General features: G+C 36.4%; 1 protein-coding gene across 1 annotated transcript in view; it reads left to right on the top strand.

The window, feature by feature from the left end:
• The window catches only part of TRIM36 (tripartite motif containing 36), a 52,561-nt gene that overhangs the window by 16,193 nt on the left and 22,637 nt on the right, over window positions 1-13,731 (top strand). The window contains exons 3-5 of the mRNA XM_060146194.1: window positions 3,172-3,497; window positions 5,050-5,196; window positions 9,327-9,422. Coding sequence (XP_060002177.1) covers window positions 3,172-3,497; window positions 5,050-5,196; window positions 9,327-9,422 — 569 coding nt within the window. The remainder of the gene's footprint in view (window positions 1-3,171; window positions 3,498-5,049; window positions 5,197-9,326; window positions 9,423-13,731) is intronic.

Below are 13,731 nucleotides of genomic sequence, written 5' to 3'. Positions count from 1 at the left end.
AAGTGTTGAAAGTTAATAATTAGGAGGAAAGATAGGAACAGTTTGCTTAAAAAATTACCTTGCTACCTACTTTTGCTTCAGAGGGTAGTCGAGAAAAAGTTTTTGCAGTTTGAAAATGCTAATACTCAAAGGGTAAATGTAACTCATAGGCATCAGATGGTCAGAATGTGGAAGCATTAAGGTGGAAGCAGAAGGCATCAGTCCAATGCACAACACCAGGAAGCCCAACGTGAGTGTCCAGCATGAGGAGAAATAGTCTACTTAACGTGTCCAGGTGTTAACAGTGGGGAAGTTGTTTGCAGCCAGGATATGGGAGAAGATGCAGCTGGCACAGGTTTGGAACCTGTCATGAATTGACTCTCTTTGTTTTGAAATACTTTATTATTCTCTTTGATCATTTAAACGGTAAAACATATGATGGAAAGCTGACTTTTGGGGGGGGATTTGCTATAAACAAGTTTGAAATTTTTATTGCGTCTTCATTTTATAATTGTGTCGTGGTTTATGCTTAACTAGTTTAATCTGTCGTTGAAGTTAAAGGTATGGGGTAAAGAATTGATTCTGTGAGGTGGCAGTGTTCAGATAATTAGCAAATATTATTGACCCCGCAAATGGAGTTTGACATAGAAAATTGCATTGCTTGGCCTATATTGCTTCTTTACCTTTCTAAGACATCATTACTTTTTTTCCCCATTATATCATGCTACTGGGTAGTACTGTCCCATAGACCTCTCTATAATTATAGAAATGTTTGACCATGCACCATACAAGATGGTAGCCACTAGCCATATGTGGCTCTTGAGAATTTTAAATGTGGGTAGTACAACTAAGGAAATGAATTTTAAATTAAATTTTAATTAAATTTAAATAGCCACATTTGGCTAATGTTTACTATATTAGCAGAGTTATAGAGAAATGTTGATTCTGTTATGTTTTTTTCTTAGTTCTACCATCTTGACTTTTTTCCATCAGGCTCACTTCCCAGAATATCCTTAGATCTGTCCTGTTTTCTTTATTGCCCTGAATATATATTCTATTGATTGTTTTTATGAAAACAATGGTAGAAGTTAAGACAGATGAAATAAAAGTTCTTTAGCAGATATATTGATTTAGTATTTTGTCTGATATAAGAAGTTCAGTGTGATGCTTTATACCTTGTTTTTTTTATTATAAAAACAAAAGAGGTTTACAGAAAAGGGATAAAACTTTTTTTCTAAAATTTCTGAACATGAGGCCAAAATCTGGGTGTCACCAGTGTATGTGTTAAAGCGTGATTTTACTGGCATAATTTACTTTTGTTTTTCCCCATTACATAATTGATCACAATCTTCTATTCATAAAACCAGTAATTCATTTTTTTAAAAACATTGACTGTTGAGATTAGGTATCCATTTTAATTTATATCACCTAGTTCATGTGTGGAAGCATGCAATTAAATATGAATTTCCATTTGTTTAAACTTGACCACTGTACTATATCACTTCCAGAATTATTTGGCTTGTTTTTTCACTAAACAAAATTTTCATTGGCATGTGTTTTAAAAGTAGCTCTGCTGCTTATTTTATTATGTGCCTGCTGTGGTGTGAAATATCTTGTACTGTATTGCATGTTTTTAGAATTATTACAAGAGTATATTTTATGTCGGATTTTCAAATTTTTATGGGGCAGATTTTTTTGTATGCTTTTTTGGGTATGTTTTAAAATGTGAAGGTTAAAAATATCTTTAAATATTTTGAAAATATTTAAAATTTAAAATAGTGTAGCTGCATGTTTGTTGCATAAGTAGCTTTGGGGGCCTAATGCCATTTTGCATGGTGTAAAGTCACTTCAAATGAATAATATCGTGGGCTGATCACTAAATTTTACCTGTAGTGATTTATGTAGTGATATGCCAGATATCTTTTAAGACAGTCTTCAGTGATGATAGTAATGTTGCCAAGGCAATATTAATATAGCTGTTTAAAGACCTTTTCTAAATGTCATATACTAAGTTTAACCATTCACTTTTGGTACTGGATACATAGTAGTATGAAAGAAGGCTGTAGGTTAAAAACTTTGTGTTTATATTTAGGAAGTTATTTTGCAGGCAACCAAGGCTACATACTCAAATTTATACAGAAGAGGAGGGAACATGATAGGCATACACCTGTGTTAAACAGACTACCCCAGATTCTTGTGAACCTGTGGGTAAGGGCCGTCATGCCTTGGTTTCTTGATTTGTTAAAATCAGGATAATACTGAAGAAGAGTGTGATGTTTAAGGTCATTCATTGTATTATTTATATATTGTAAAGTTATCTGTAATTTTTTTGGTGTATCTTCTGGCTTACTGAATTAAATAATCTTAATGATTCTTTTTTTCAGGTCATAAGAAGATATTAAATGGTTGGTTCCTCTTAAAGTCACTAGATTCTAGATCTGTGAATGAGCTTTTTACTCTTTTATAGATTGCACTCAATTAACTAATGATTTTGCCTACTGAATTTTCTAGATAAAACAATACTACAGTGGGATACCCTCTCTTGCGGTGGTTCTTAACAGTTTTGTGGTCACATATTCTTTTGAGACTCTGATAAAAGCTATGGGTTATTTAACCAGAAAATATGTATGGATACATACATGCGAAATTTTGCATATAATTTCAAATAGTTTACCAAACTATTTGACTCTTCCTGGAGTCAATCCATGGACCCTGGCTGGGTTAAGGACTCTTGCTCTTTTATGTATAAACTCAGTTCCTATCAATGAGCCAAGGCTGTGTTCATTTAAATGCAAGCCAAATTCCTTTGGGAATGATATATGAAATTAACTATAAACATTAATTGTATAATTTCAAAAGATCTTGACCCTGTGTAGTATTGTATTATATGTTTTGTCCACGTATCTGTTTGATTTAATATGGTTTTTATATGGGATTTATTACAGAATAATTTCATTCCTTTTTGATTTGATCACTGTTTAATAACTTGGGCTTATCTTTTGTATGCCAAGGAAAAACCATTTTAAAAAAAGCATTTTCAGTACATAAATTGATTTATATGGAGCCACTTTGAGTATTATGTTTTTGCAATATGTTTGTAGTTATGTATCTTTCCAAAACATGACTCCTTAGTTTTCATTCTATCCATTTTCCTACTGATGTAACTAAACAAGGACTTAACTAATTACACAGGCTGGAAGCGCAATTCATTGACCCCTAGGACAACTACTTTTCCGTGTCCTGGCTGTGAGCATGATGTGGATCTTGGAGAACGGGGAATCAACGGTCTGTTTCGAAATTTCACTTTGGAAACTATTGTTGAAAGATATCGTCAGGCAGCCAGGGCAGCCACAGCCATTATGTGTGACCTTTGTAAACCACCACCTCAAGAATCCACAAAAAGTTGCATGGACTGTAGTGCAAGCTACTGCAATGAATGCTTCAAAATTTATCATCCTTGGGGTACTGTAAAAGCACAGCATGAGTATGTGGGCCCAACTACGAATTTTAGACCCAAGGTAAGTGAAGTTTCTATTAAGTTAGAGTATTAAACTTAATATGATAAGATAAATTGTAACAAGTCTAGAACCTGACAGTAAGAAGGGAAATAACTTTAAAAGCTGGAACAAGAAATTAAGGCCTAGTAGTTGGAGTTATTTAGTATGTTGCTAAACGTCCCCAGAGCTTAGAAGGCAATATTATGGTTCACTCTATTACAATACAGTGTGATACAATACAATATATGAATGTTTGTAATGATAACTGAGTAAGAGAGGAAAGGTGATGTCAGATATACTGTCTAAGATTGAAATGGTTAAAGTTAAAAAGCTTTTGTGCTTTAATATGATAAATCCATAATTGTCTAAAAGATGTGATTGGGAAACATTCTGACATTTTTAGTTACCTAAAATTGTATTATGAATAAATAAGAGTAACTACAGCCTAATAGTTTGAAGCTTATGATATAATGGTTATATAGTATTTAAAGTGGAATTTGCATTTCTTAAATATTCTGGGTAATTTCTATAGTAACGTACAGAAAAACTTTATGAATGAAGTTATAGATGAAACAAAATAGTGAATAGTGTAATTCACTATAGTCAAGTTCTAAAAAGGTGTCTCATCCTATAGAATATTTGCCTTATAACTTTGAGTTTTTGCATTCCTTGCAGAAAGCCTGACTTTATATTCTATTTTAAATGTAATGGCTTTGAGAATGTAGGAACCTGGGCATGCTTAGAAATTTGAAATCTTTTCCAGTTTTTCTCCTGGAGCTACACATTGGTATTAGGACTTTTTATAATGGAATTAAAAAAAATTTTCTCTAAGTTATCAGACCAGTTGTAGTTGCTTAAAATCTAATCTTTTGGAATAATGGGCAGCTTTTTGATTTCCATTAACACACTAGTTTAAAAGAATCCTCCTTCTTTTCCAAATGAAAACAGCTACATTATGTAAAAATTCAGTGTAACCATGATGATAGTTTACAGAGTAAACAAAAAGGTAGAAACTTAAATCAGGAGAACACAGTTCTAAATTTGGTCAGTGTGTGTGCAATCAATATGTAAAAGCAAACATCTGGAAGCTTATAAAGTGTTCCAAGACTCTCTTAGTAACAGATTTCTTGTGAGGATAATGAGGCTATGGGTCCTCATAAGTTATTTGTTATGATACCTTAAAAAATATTGATCATGATCATTAAGAATTTACCTAGTCATTATGATCAGAGGACCTTTCTAGCTTGTTTAAGCATTTCACTTAAGTCTTATAGGAAGTAAATTTTTACCTTCTTATCAGCAGGTTTAGAGGAAATAACACTTACATAATTAATTGACCGTTTGAACCCTCAAATTGAAAAACAGTAATTCTAATGTAGAGAATTCTCATATAATGTACCAAATGCTTTTATTTCTTTTTACACTTTCATTACTTTAATCACTAAATGCTTTATTTAGTGATTTCATAAAGCAAATCTTTGTGTTTTGGGACTTTACCCAATTACTTGAAATCTTTTGAGTGCCATGTAAGCTATGAAGACCCTTAATCCCACTTTTATTCTTTATTCAATAGATTTTAATGTGCCCAGAACATGAAACGGAGAGAATAAACATGTACTGTGAATTATGTAAGAGGCCAGTTTGTCATCTCTGTAAGTTGGGTGGTAATCATTCCAACCACCGTGTAACCACTATGAGCAGTGCCTACAAAACCTTAAAGGTAGAACTTATTTTTGGAACTAAATTTTGATCCTTTATAACTTTAGACCTTTAACTTTTTCTGTATAAAATCATACTGTGCATATTGTGTGGTCTGTTTTACTGAAATGAGTTAATAATCTAAAGTGTTACTTAATGATCTATTAATATTAGGTTGTTAGTATTTCTGACCAGGCAGCTCTTTGTCCTACTGATATCTAGTTCTGAGGAAAGAGAGGGATGAAGGACACTTCATTATGATCCATCCCTACATGAGCCCAATGCCACGACATTGAGTGTGGTTACGGGAGTGACACACTTTGAAGGGTAGTAGCTGTTTTATGACACTTGATTCTTATTGCTGCCAATAGAATTAGTATAAGCATTTTTGTTTATTCTGGTGGGTTCCAGCTAAAACTGAGTTATTTACTGTCTGTTAACCTTATACACGGCCTTTTTTTTTTTTCGGTACGCGGGCCTCTCACTGTTGTGGCCTTTTCTGTTGCGGAGCACAGGCCCCGGATGCACAGGCTCAGCGGCCATGGCTCACGGGCCCAGCCGCTCCGCGGCATGTGGGATCTTCCCGGACCGGGGCACGAACCTGTGTCCCCTGAATCAGCAGGCAGACTCTCAACCACTGCGCCACCAGGGAAGCCCACATGGCCCATTTAAAACTTTTAAATTTGATAATCTACAGCCAAGTAGGCAGTGGTATAGTGCTATTTTTTTGTTTCATTCTTTTTTCCTTTTTAAAAGGGAATCAATTCATTTATAAATCTACTACCCATTTAAAATTTTGATTCCTTTAACAATATGTGTATGCATTTTTTGACCTGTATCTATTTTGCATCTATACATACAGTTTCATATTTTGTATTTTGTATGTCTGACATGCTCAGTCCTCCCTCTACATTCAACACATGGGTTACAGTATTGTTGTTTTATTGTCTGTCCTCATTTACTAATTCTGTTATCTGTGTCATTACTAGGTCAATTTTGACTGATTTTTCTTATCATTATGAGTTGTATTCCCCTCCTCCTTTGCAAGCCTGGCAACTTTTGATTGGCTGCCAGGTATTGTAAAGCTCACCTTGTTGGGCACTGGATATTTTTATATTCCTAAAGATATTCTTGAGTTTTCTTCTGTTGTGTGATGAAGTTACTTGGGAACAATTTGTTCCTTTTTGGTCTTGCTGTTAAGCTTTCTTAGGACAGAGCAGCATTTTGTTCTAGGACTAATTTTATGTGATTATTGAAGTAAAGCTATTTGTTTACTCTTCCCAATGCCCTATGAATTTTGAGGTTTTTTTTTTTTTTTGGTCTGGCTTGTGGGGAACAGGCACTATTTCCGGCATGTGTGAGCTCTGAAATTCTTCCTTCTAATTCTTTTGGGTGATACTTGCCCTGGCCTGTGGCAATTTCCTCACACATAAAAATTGATCAAAGCTCATATGAATAAGCAAGGGGGCTGCTTGGTAAATCTCTGGAGTTCTTTCTCTTTATGGCCACCTGTTCTTAGGTGTTATGTTTTATAAACTCTGGCCTCCGCAGACTCCCAGCTTCATCACCTCATCTCACGGGAGATCCTGGGCCCCATTTGAGTTCTCTGCACCAGGCCTGGGAAGCCTTCTCCTGACAATAAGCTGAGAGCAATCATAGGCTCATCTTGTTTCCCATCCCTCAGGGACACTGTTTTTTGTTTCTTGATGTCCAGTGTCTTGAGAGCTGATTCATTTATTGTTAGGATTTTTTAGTTGTTTCAAGTGGGTGAGTAAATCTAGTCTTTGTTTCCCTGTTGTGCCTCACAGTGGCAATAACACTGTTTGCTAATTTTAACTTTGACACCTTTTTCGTTTGTTTCTTATTGGTTGGATATTATATAAGTTGTCCAGAACTTTTTTTTCTGTTACTTGGAATCAATATTTGACAATAGCATACACTTAAGTTATCCTTTGCCTTGTTGTTAATTTCTCCCATTTATGTTTCACACTTTTAAAACTGAGACTCCATAATGGATTTTGCAATTTATTCACTTTTTAGTAAGAGTAAAATTATTCAGTTTTGCTGTAAGTAGTAAACAGATCTCCCTAGATCTTCCTTTTTACTTGTTTTAGATTTTAAGCTGGAGGCCTTCATGATGTAGGTGACATAGGTAGGTTTATAATATCATTTTCATTTTTACTCACTTGAGTGTTGCAGGAAGAGAGCTCAAACTCTGCTGGGTGTTAGAATCACCTGGAACACTTGGTAAAACTATGGAAGCCAGGCCTGTACTACTTTAATGACCTTGGGCCTCTGTGTTCTTTATGGACTCTCAGGAGACTGATGCACACCAGCATTTGAGAACCACCGCTCTAGAGGAAGCTTTGAGCAACTTTGGGGTCCTTGAGAATTTAGCCTCTGATCAGTTCCTAGAGAACTGGGGTCCTAATAACACTAAAGGATTTAAACCTGCTTCTCACGTTAGATGAACTAGTATCAGTGTCTGGTGCATATACTTTTTTGAGGATTATGAATAAATGGACCACTGATTCTTGGTTAAGACAGATCTAGTCTTAACACAGACTGCCTAAGTTTAAGGGGACTGAGAAGACTGGAGCCATCTCAGATAAAGGCTGTGGTTGGCCAGAGACTTGGTCTAAGCATCACAGCTCACTGGAACCACTTAGACCTTGGATGGTGTTTCTGAATTCTGTCCTCTATTCTTCTCTAGCCTATTTAGCACTGTTAACTTAAGCTGTTTCAGAACTAAGCCCTACTTCAGTTTAAATGGCCAAATTCCTTTCTTTGCTACTATAGCTAAGAAGAGTGCCAGCACTCATACCCCGTAGGTCTGGTCCTAACATGGGCCTGACGGCGGTGGTATTGGAAGAACTATCATCTTCCTTGCAGCTTGGTGCTGAGGAAGCACCTCTCAGCCTGTGACATCATGGTTAATGTGTGGTGAGGAGTTTTCTAGTTCAGCTACTGACTATGTGATATTTGTACTCAGTGAGCTTTGGTTTCCTTATCTGTAAAATGCTGGATTAAAATGCAGGATTTTAATGTCTCTTCCTATCCTTAACATCCTATGATTTCCTTCTTGGTCCCATCCTGCCTTGAGTTCTCAGAAATCTTGTTCCTCTGCCTGACAGGTCTTTCCTCTGTCCCTCCAGTGAGCCATCAAGGAAACTCACTGGGTCTGATTGCTGGGTGTCCCAAAGAGTTAAAGATGGGCCATGCTGGAGACCTGTCACTTTCATTTCTGCATACGTTCTCTTACCCTGTAACATGGTCTAAGTAAAAAAAGAGGACGATGATATAAGAAGGAGACTCACTTCTTCAACTCCTAGGAGCTTTGCCCCTCTTCTTCCAAACTCTTTTCAACCCTTAGTCCAGTTGTGAGCAAGCAATGTTCAGATCCTCCTGTCAGGGCTACAGCATGGGAGGTGTTTTCTGGATGTTCTTATTCTCACTTAGTCTCAGGATACATTGTCTCTTACTGCTTTGTACCCCGTGGTGCATCAGGGTATTATTGTTTGTTTTTAAATGTATTTCAGGTATATTAATGTTTTCTGGGCCACACTAGTGATCTCACCAAAATCTATGACATTATCTCTATGGTAAACTATACCAGTTTCAAAATGACTACTTTACGAACAAACTATTCAATAAGCTCTTGAAGTTACCTATTTTTATAAATCTGTGTTTTCACTATTGTGTATTGTGTAATTGTTTAGTGAACATCTAGGCTGGGATGGACTCTGAAGATTATTTTGGAAGGGTCTTTGTTGTTTTTCCTGTTGTGTGTGGGGTGTGTGTGTGTGAGAGTGAATTATAAAATCTGGTGGAAGACAACACTATTTGGATTGCTGCCCTTCCATCTACTTAGAAGCCTTGGGAGGAAGCATTCTGCTATTTGTGTGTTCAGGAGTTTTTACTAATCTGAGCATCACTACCTTGTTCTTTTTTCTAACTGCTTCTAATCCCTCATGTATCTTTAGGCCTGTGTGCTCGACGCCAGTGACTGTTTACGCTGGGTTAATAACGATAATAACCATTGTTGATTTTACTGTCTGTTCATCATAGGCTAGAGAAGAGGATACTGTGTTAAAAGAAATTCTGGAAGGCCTTTGTTACACTTCTATTTCTGTTTCTAATATATTCCAATAGGAAAAGCTTTCAAAAGATATTGATTACCTTATTGGCAAGGAGAGCCAGGTGAAGAGTCAGATTTCTGAACTGAACTTGTTAATGAAAGAAACGGAGGTAAGTGATAAGCTGGTTTGCATATTTTTCACTTATTCATTTAGATATTCATTTATTCGTTCATAAAATCCAGAGGGTATTATTTGAGCTGGGAGTACAAAGTTGTGTTAGATCTCACTCCTGCTTTTCTGGGACTAAGAAAACAAATGTAAAATATAATGCTATGTGATCGGTGCTGATAGAGGTTGTGATTAAATGATATTGGAACACAGAGGAAAGAATGACTAATTCTTTATGTGGCAGTTAACGAGTTCTCCAAAGTAGCAATATAAGGAAAATGATAGCTTTTATGATTATCTGTATCTTATAAAACTAACAGATTGCATTTGAAAAATATACTATATGTCAATAAGACCAGGTTTATTTAAGTTTCCAGATACTCCGAAATATATTCCTGTCACATATGTTCACCAAAAGACATGTATTAAGATGTTCTTAGCTGCATTATTTGTGATAGCCACAAAACGGAAAGTACTCAAATGTTCATTAACAGTGGAATATAAATAGCAGTGAAGGATGAATATCTACAACTATGTGCAACAATGTAGATAAGTCTGGCACTAATATTGAAAGGAAATGCCAAATACAAAGGAGTACATGCTGGGTGATTCCAAGACAGGTGAAACAAGACTGTGTTGTTCAGGATAGGAGTTACTGAAGAGAGAGAGGATTAGTGCCTGGAAAAGTTATAAGGGTGGCTTCTGGGATACTGGTAATATTGTTCAATCTGGATGCTGGTTACATGGGTGTGGTTGCAAAGCCTCACTGATCCTTACACTTATATGTACATTTTCCTCTTTGCATATTATACTTCAATAAAAAATTTTAAAAACTGATAGCACTTTAAAAATATAGTAAGAGAGGATAGGACTGGGTTATTTTAAAATTCCTAATAGTCTTCACTGATTTTGATCCCTATTTCTTTTCTCTATTTGAAATAAACTGAAGAGCCATTACCCTTGATCACTTTATGTTTTGTAATTAAATATAAAAATACTCTGGCTAGTATGAGACTGTCATTTCTTACAAATTTTTTTCAAAAATGGGTAAAAATCATTGAAAAATTATGTGAATTAGCACCATATTACTAGTAAATTTTTTTTTGAATTTTATTTTATTTATTTTTTTATAGAGCAGGTTCTTATTAGTCATCCATTTTATACACATCAGTGTATACATGTCAATCGCAATCTCCCAATTCATCACACCACCACCCCCACCCACAGCTGCTTTCCCCTCTTGGTGTCCATACGTTTGTTCTCTACATCTGTGTCTCAATTTCTGCCCTGCAAACTGGTTCATCTGTACCATTTTTCTAGGTTCCACATATATGTGTTAATATGTGATATTTGTTGTTCTGACTTACTTCACTCTGTATGACAGTCTCTAGATTCATCCACGTCTCTACAAATGACCCAATTTTGTTCCTTTTCGTGGCTGAGTAATATTCCACTGTATATATGTACCACATCTTCTTTATCCATTCGTCTGTCGATGGGCATTTAGGTTGCTTCCATGACCTGGCTATTGTAAACGGTGCTGCACTGAACATTGGGGTGCATGTGTCTTTTTTTTCTTTTTTTTTTGCAGTACGCGGGCCTCTCACTGTTGTGGCCTCTCCTGTTGCGGAGCACAGGCTCCGGACGCGCAGGCTCAGCGGCCATGGCTCAGGGGCCCAGCCGCTCCGCGGCATGTGGGATCTTCCTGAACGGGGCACAAACCCCTGTCCCCTGCATCGGCAGGCGGATGCTCAACCACTGCGCCACCAGGGAAGCCCACATGTGTCTTTTTGAATTACAGTTTTCTCTGGGTATATGCCCAGTAGTGGGATTGCTGGGTCATATGGTAATTCTATTTTTAGTTTTTTAAGGAACCTCCATGATGTTCTCCATAGTGTCTGTATCAATTTACATTCCCACCAAAAGTGCAAGAGAGTTCCCTTTTCTCCACACCCTCTCTAGCATTTGTTGTTTGTAGATTTTCTGATGATACCCATTCTAACTGGTGTGAGGTGATACCTCATTGTAGTTTTGATTTGCATTTCTCTAATAATTAGTGATGTTGAGCAGCTTTTCATGTGTCTCTTGGCCATCTTTCCATCTTCTATGGAGAAATATCTGTTGAGGTCTTCCGCCCAGTTTTTGATTGGGTTGTTTGTTTTTTTAATATTGAGCTGCATGAGCTGTTTATATATCTTGGAGATTAATTCTTTATCCATTGCTTCATTTGCGAATATTTTCTCCCTTTCTGAGGTCTGCCTTTTTGTCTTGTTTGTAGTTTCCTTTCTTTTGCAAAAGCTTTTAAGTTTCATTAGGTCCCATTTGTTTATTTTTGTTTTTATTTCCATTACTCTAGGAGGTGAATCAGAAAAGATCTTGCTGTGATTTATGTCAAAGAGTGTTCTTCTTATGTTTTCCTCTAAGAGTTTTTTTTTTTTATTGGAGCGTAATTGCTTTACAATGGTGTGTTAGTTTCTGCTTTATAACAAAGTGAATCAGTTATACATATACATATGTTCCCATATCTCTTCCCTCTTGCGTCTCCCTCCCTCCCACCCTCCCTATCCCACCCCTCCAGGTGGTCACAAAGCACCGAGCTGATCTCCCTGTGCTATGTGGCTGCTTCCCACTAGCTATCTACCTTACGTTTGGTAGTGTATATATGTCCATGCCTTTCTCACGCTTTGTCACAGCTTACCATTCCCCCTTCCCATATCCTCAAGTCCATTCTCTAGTAGGTCTGTGTCTTTATTCCTGTCTTACCCCAAGGTTCTTCATGACATCTTTTTTCCTTAAATTCCATATATATGTGTTAGTATACGGTATTTGTCTTTCTCTTTCTGACTTACTTCACTCTGTATGACAGACTCTAGGTCTATCCACCTCATTACAAATAGCTCAATTTCGTTTCTTTTTATTGCTGAGTAATATTCCATCGTATATATGTGCCATATCTTCTTTATCCATTTATCCGATGGTGGACACTTAGGTTGTTTCCATCTCTGGGCTATTGTAAATAGAGCTGCAATGAACATTTTGGTACACGACTCTTTTTGAATTATGGTTTTCTCAGGGTATATGCCCAGTAGTGGCATTGCTGGGTCATATGGTAGTTCTATTTGTAGTTTTTAAAGGAACCTCCATACTGTTCTCCATAGTGGCTGTACCAATTCACATTCCCACCAACAGTGCAAAAGGGTTCCCTTTTCTCCACACTCTCTCCAGCATTTATTGTTTCTAGATTTTTTCATGATGGCCATTCTGACTGGTGTGAGATGATATCTCATTGTAGTTTTGATTTGCATTTCTCTAATGATTAATGATGTTGAGTATTCTTTCATGTGTTTGTTGGCAGTCTGTATATCTTCTTTGGAGAAATGTCTATTTAGGTCTTCTGCTCGTTTTTGGATTGGGTTGTTTGTTTTTTTGTTATTGAGCTGCAAGAGCTGCTTATAAATTTTGGAGATTAATCCTTTGTCAGTTGCTTCATTTGCAAATATTTTCTCCCATTCTGAGGGTTGTCTTTTGGTCTTGTTTATGGTTTCCTTTGCTGTGCAAAAGCTTTGAAGTTTCATTAGGTTCCATTTGTTTATTTTTGTTTTTATTTCCCTTTCTCTAGGAGGTGGGTCAAAAAGGATCTTGCTGTGATTTATGTCATAGAGTGTTCTGCCTATGTTTTCCTCTAAGAGTTTGATTGTTTCTGGCCTTACATTTAGGACTTTCCATTTTGAGCTTATTTTTGTGTATGGTGTTAGGGAGAGATCTAATCTCATACTTTTCCATGTACCTGTCCAGTTTTCCCAGCACCACTTACTGAAGAGGCTTTCCTTTCTCCACTGTACATTCCTGCCTCCTTTATCAAAGATTAGGTGACCATATGTGCGTGGGTTTATCTCTGGGCTTTCTATCCTGTTCCATTGATCTATCTGTTTTTGTGCCAGTACTATACTGTCTTGATTACTGTAGCTTTGTAGTATAGTCTGAAGTCTGGGAGCCTGATTCCTCCAGCTCCGTTTTTCTTTCTCAAGATTGCTTTGGCTATTCGGGGTCTTTTGTGTTTCCATACAAATTGTGAAATTTTTTGTTCTAGTTCTGTAAAAAATGTCAGTGGTAGTTTGATAGGGATTGCATTGAATCTGTAGATTGCTTTGGGTAGTAGAGTCATTTTCACAATGTTGATTCTTCCAATCCAAGATCATGGTATATCTCTCCATCTATTTGTATCAACTTTAATTTCTTTCATCAGTGTCTTATAATTTTCTGCATACAGGTCTTTTGTCTCCTTAGGTAGGTTTATTCGTAGATACTTC

Source organism: Lagenorhynchus albirostris, chromosome 3 (assembly GCF_949774975.1).
Source record: "Lagenorhynchus albirostris chromosome 3, mLagAlb1.1, whole genome shotgun sequence".
Taxonomy (NCBI): domain Eukaryota; kingdom Metazoa; phylum Chordata; class Mammalia; order Artiodactyla; family Delphinidae; genus Lagenorhynchus; species Lagenorhynchus albirostris.
Note: the sequence above shows the minus strand (reverse complement) of the source record. Positions and strands in the feature narration are given on the sequence as shown.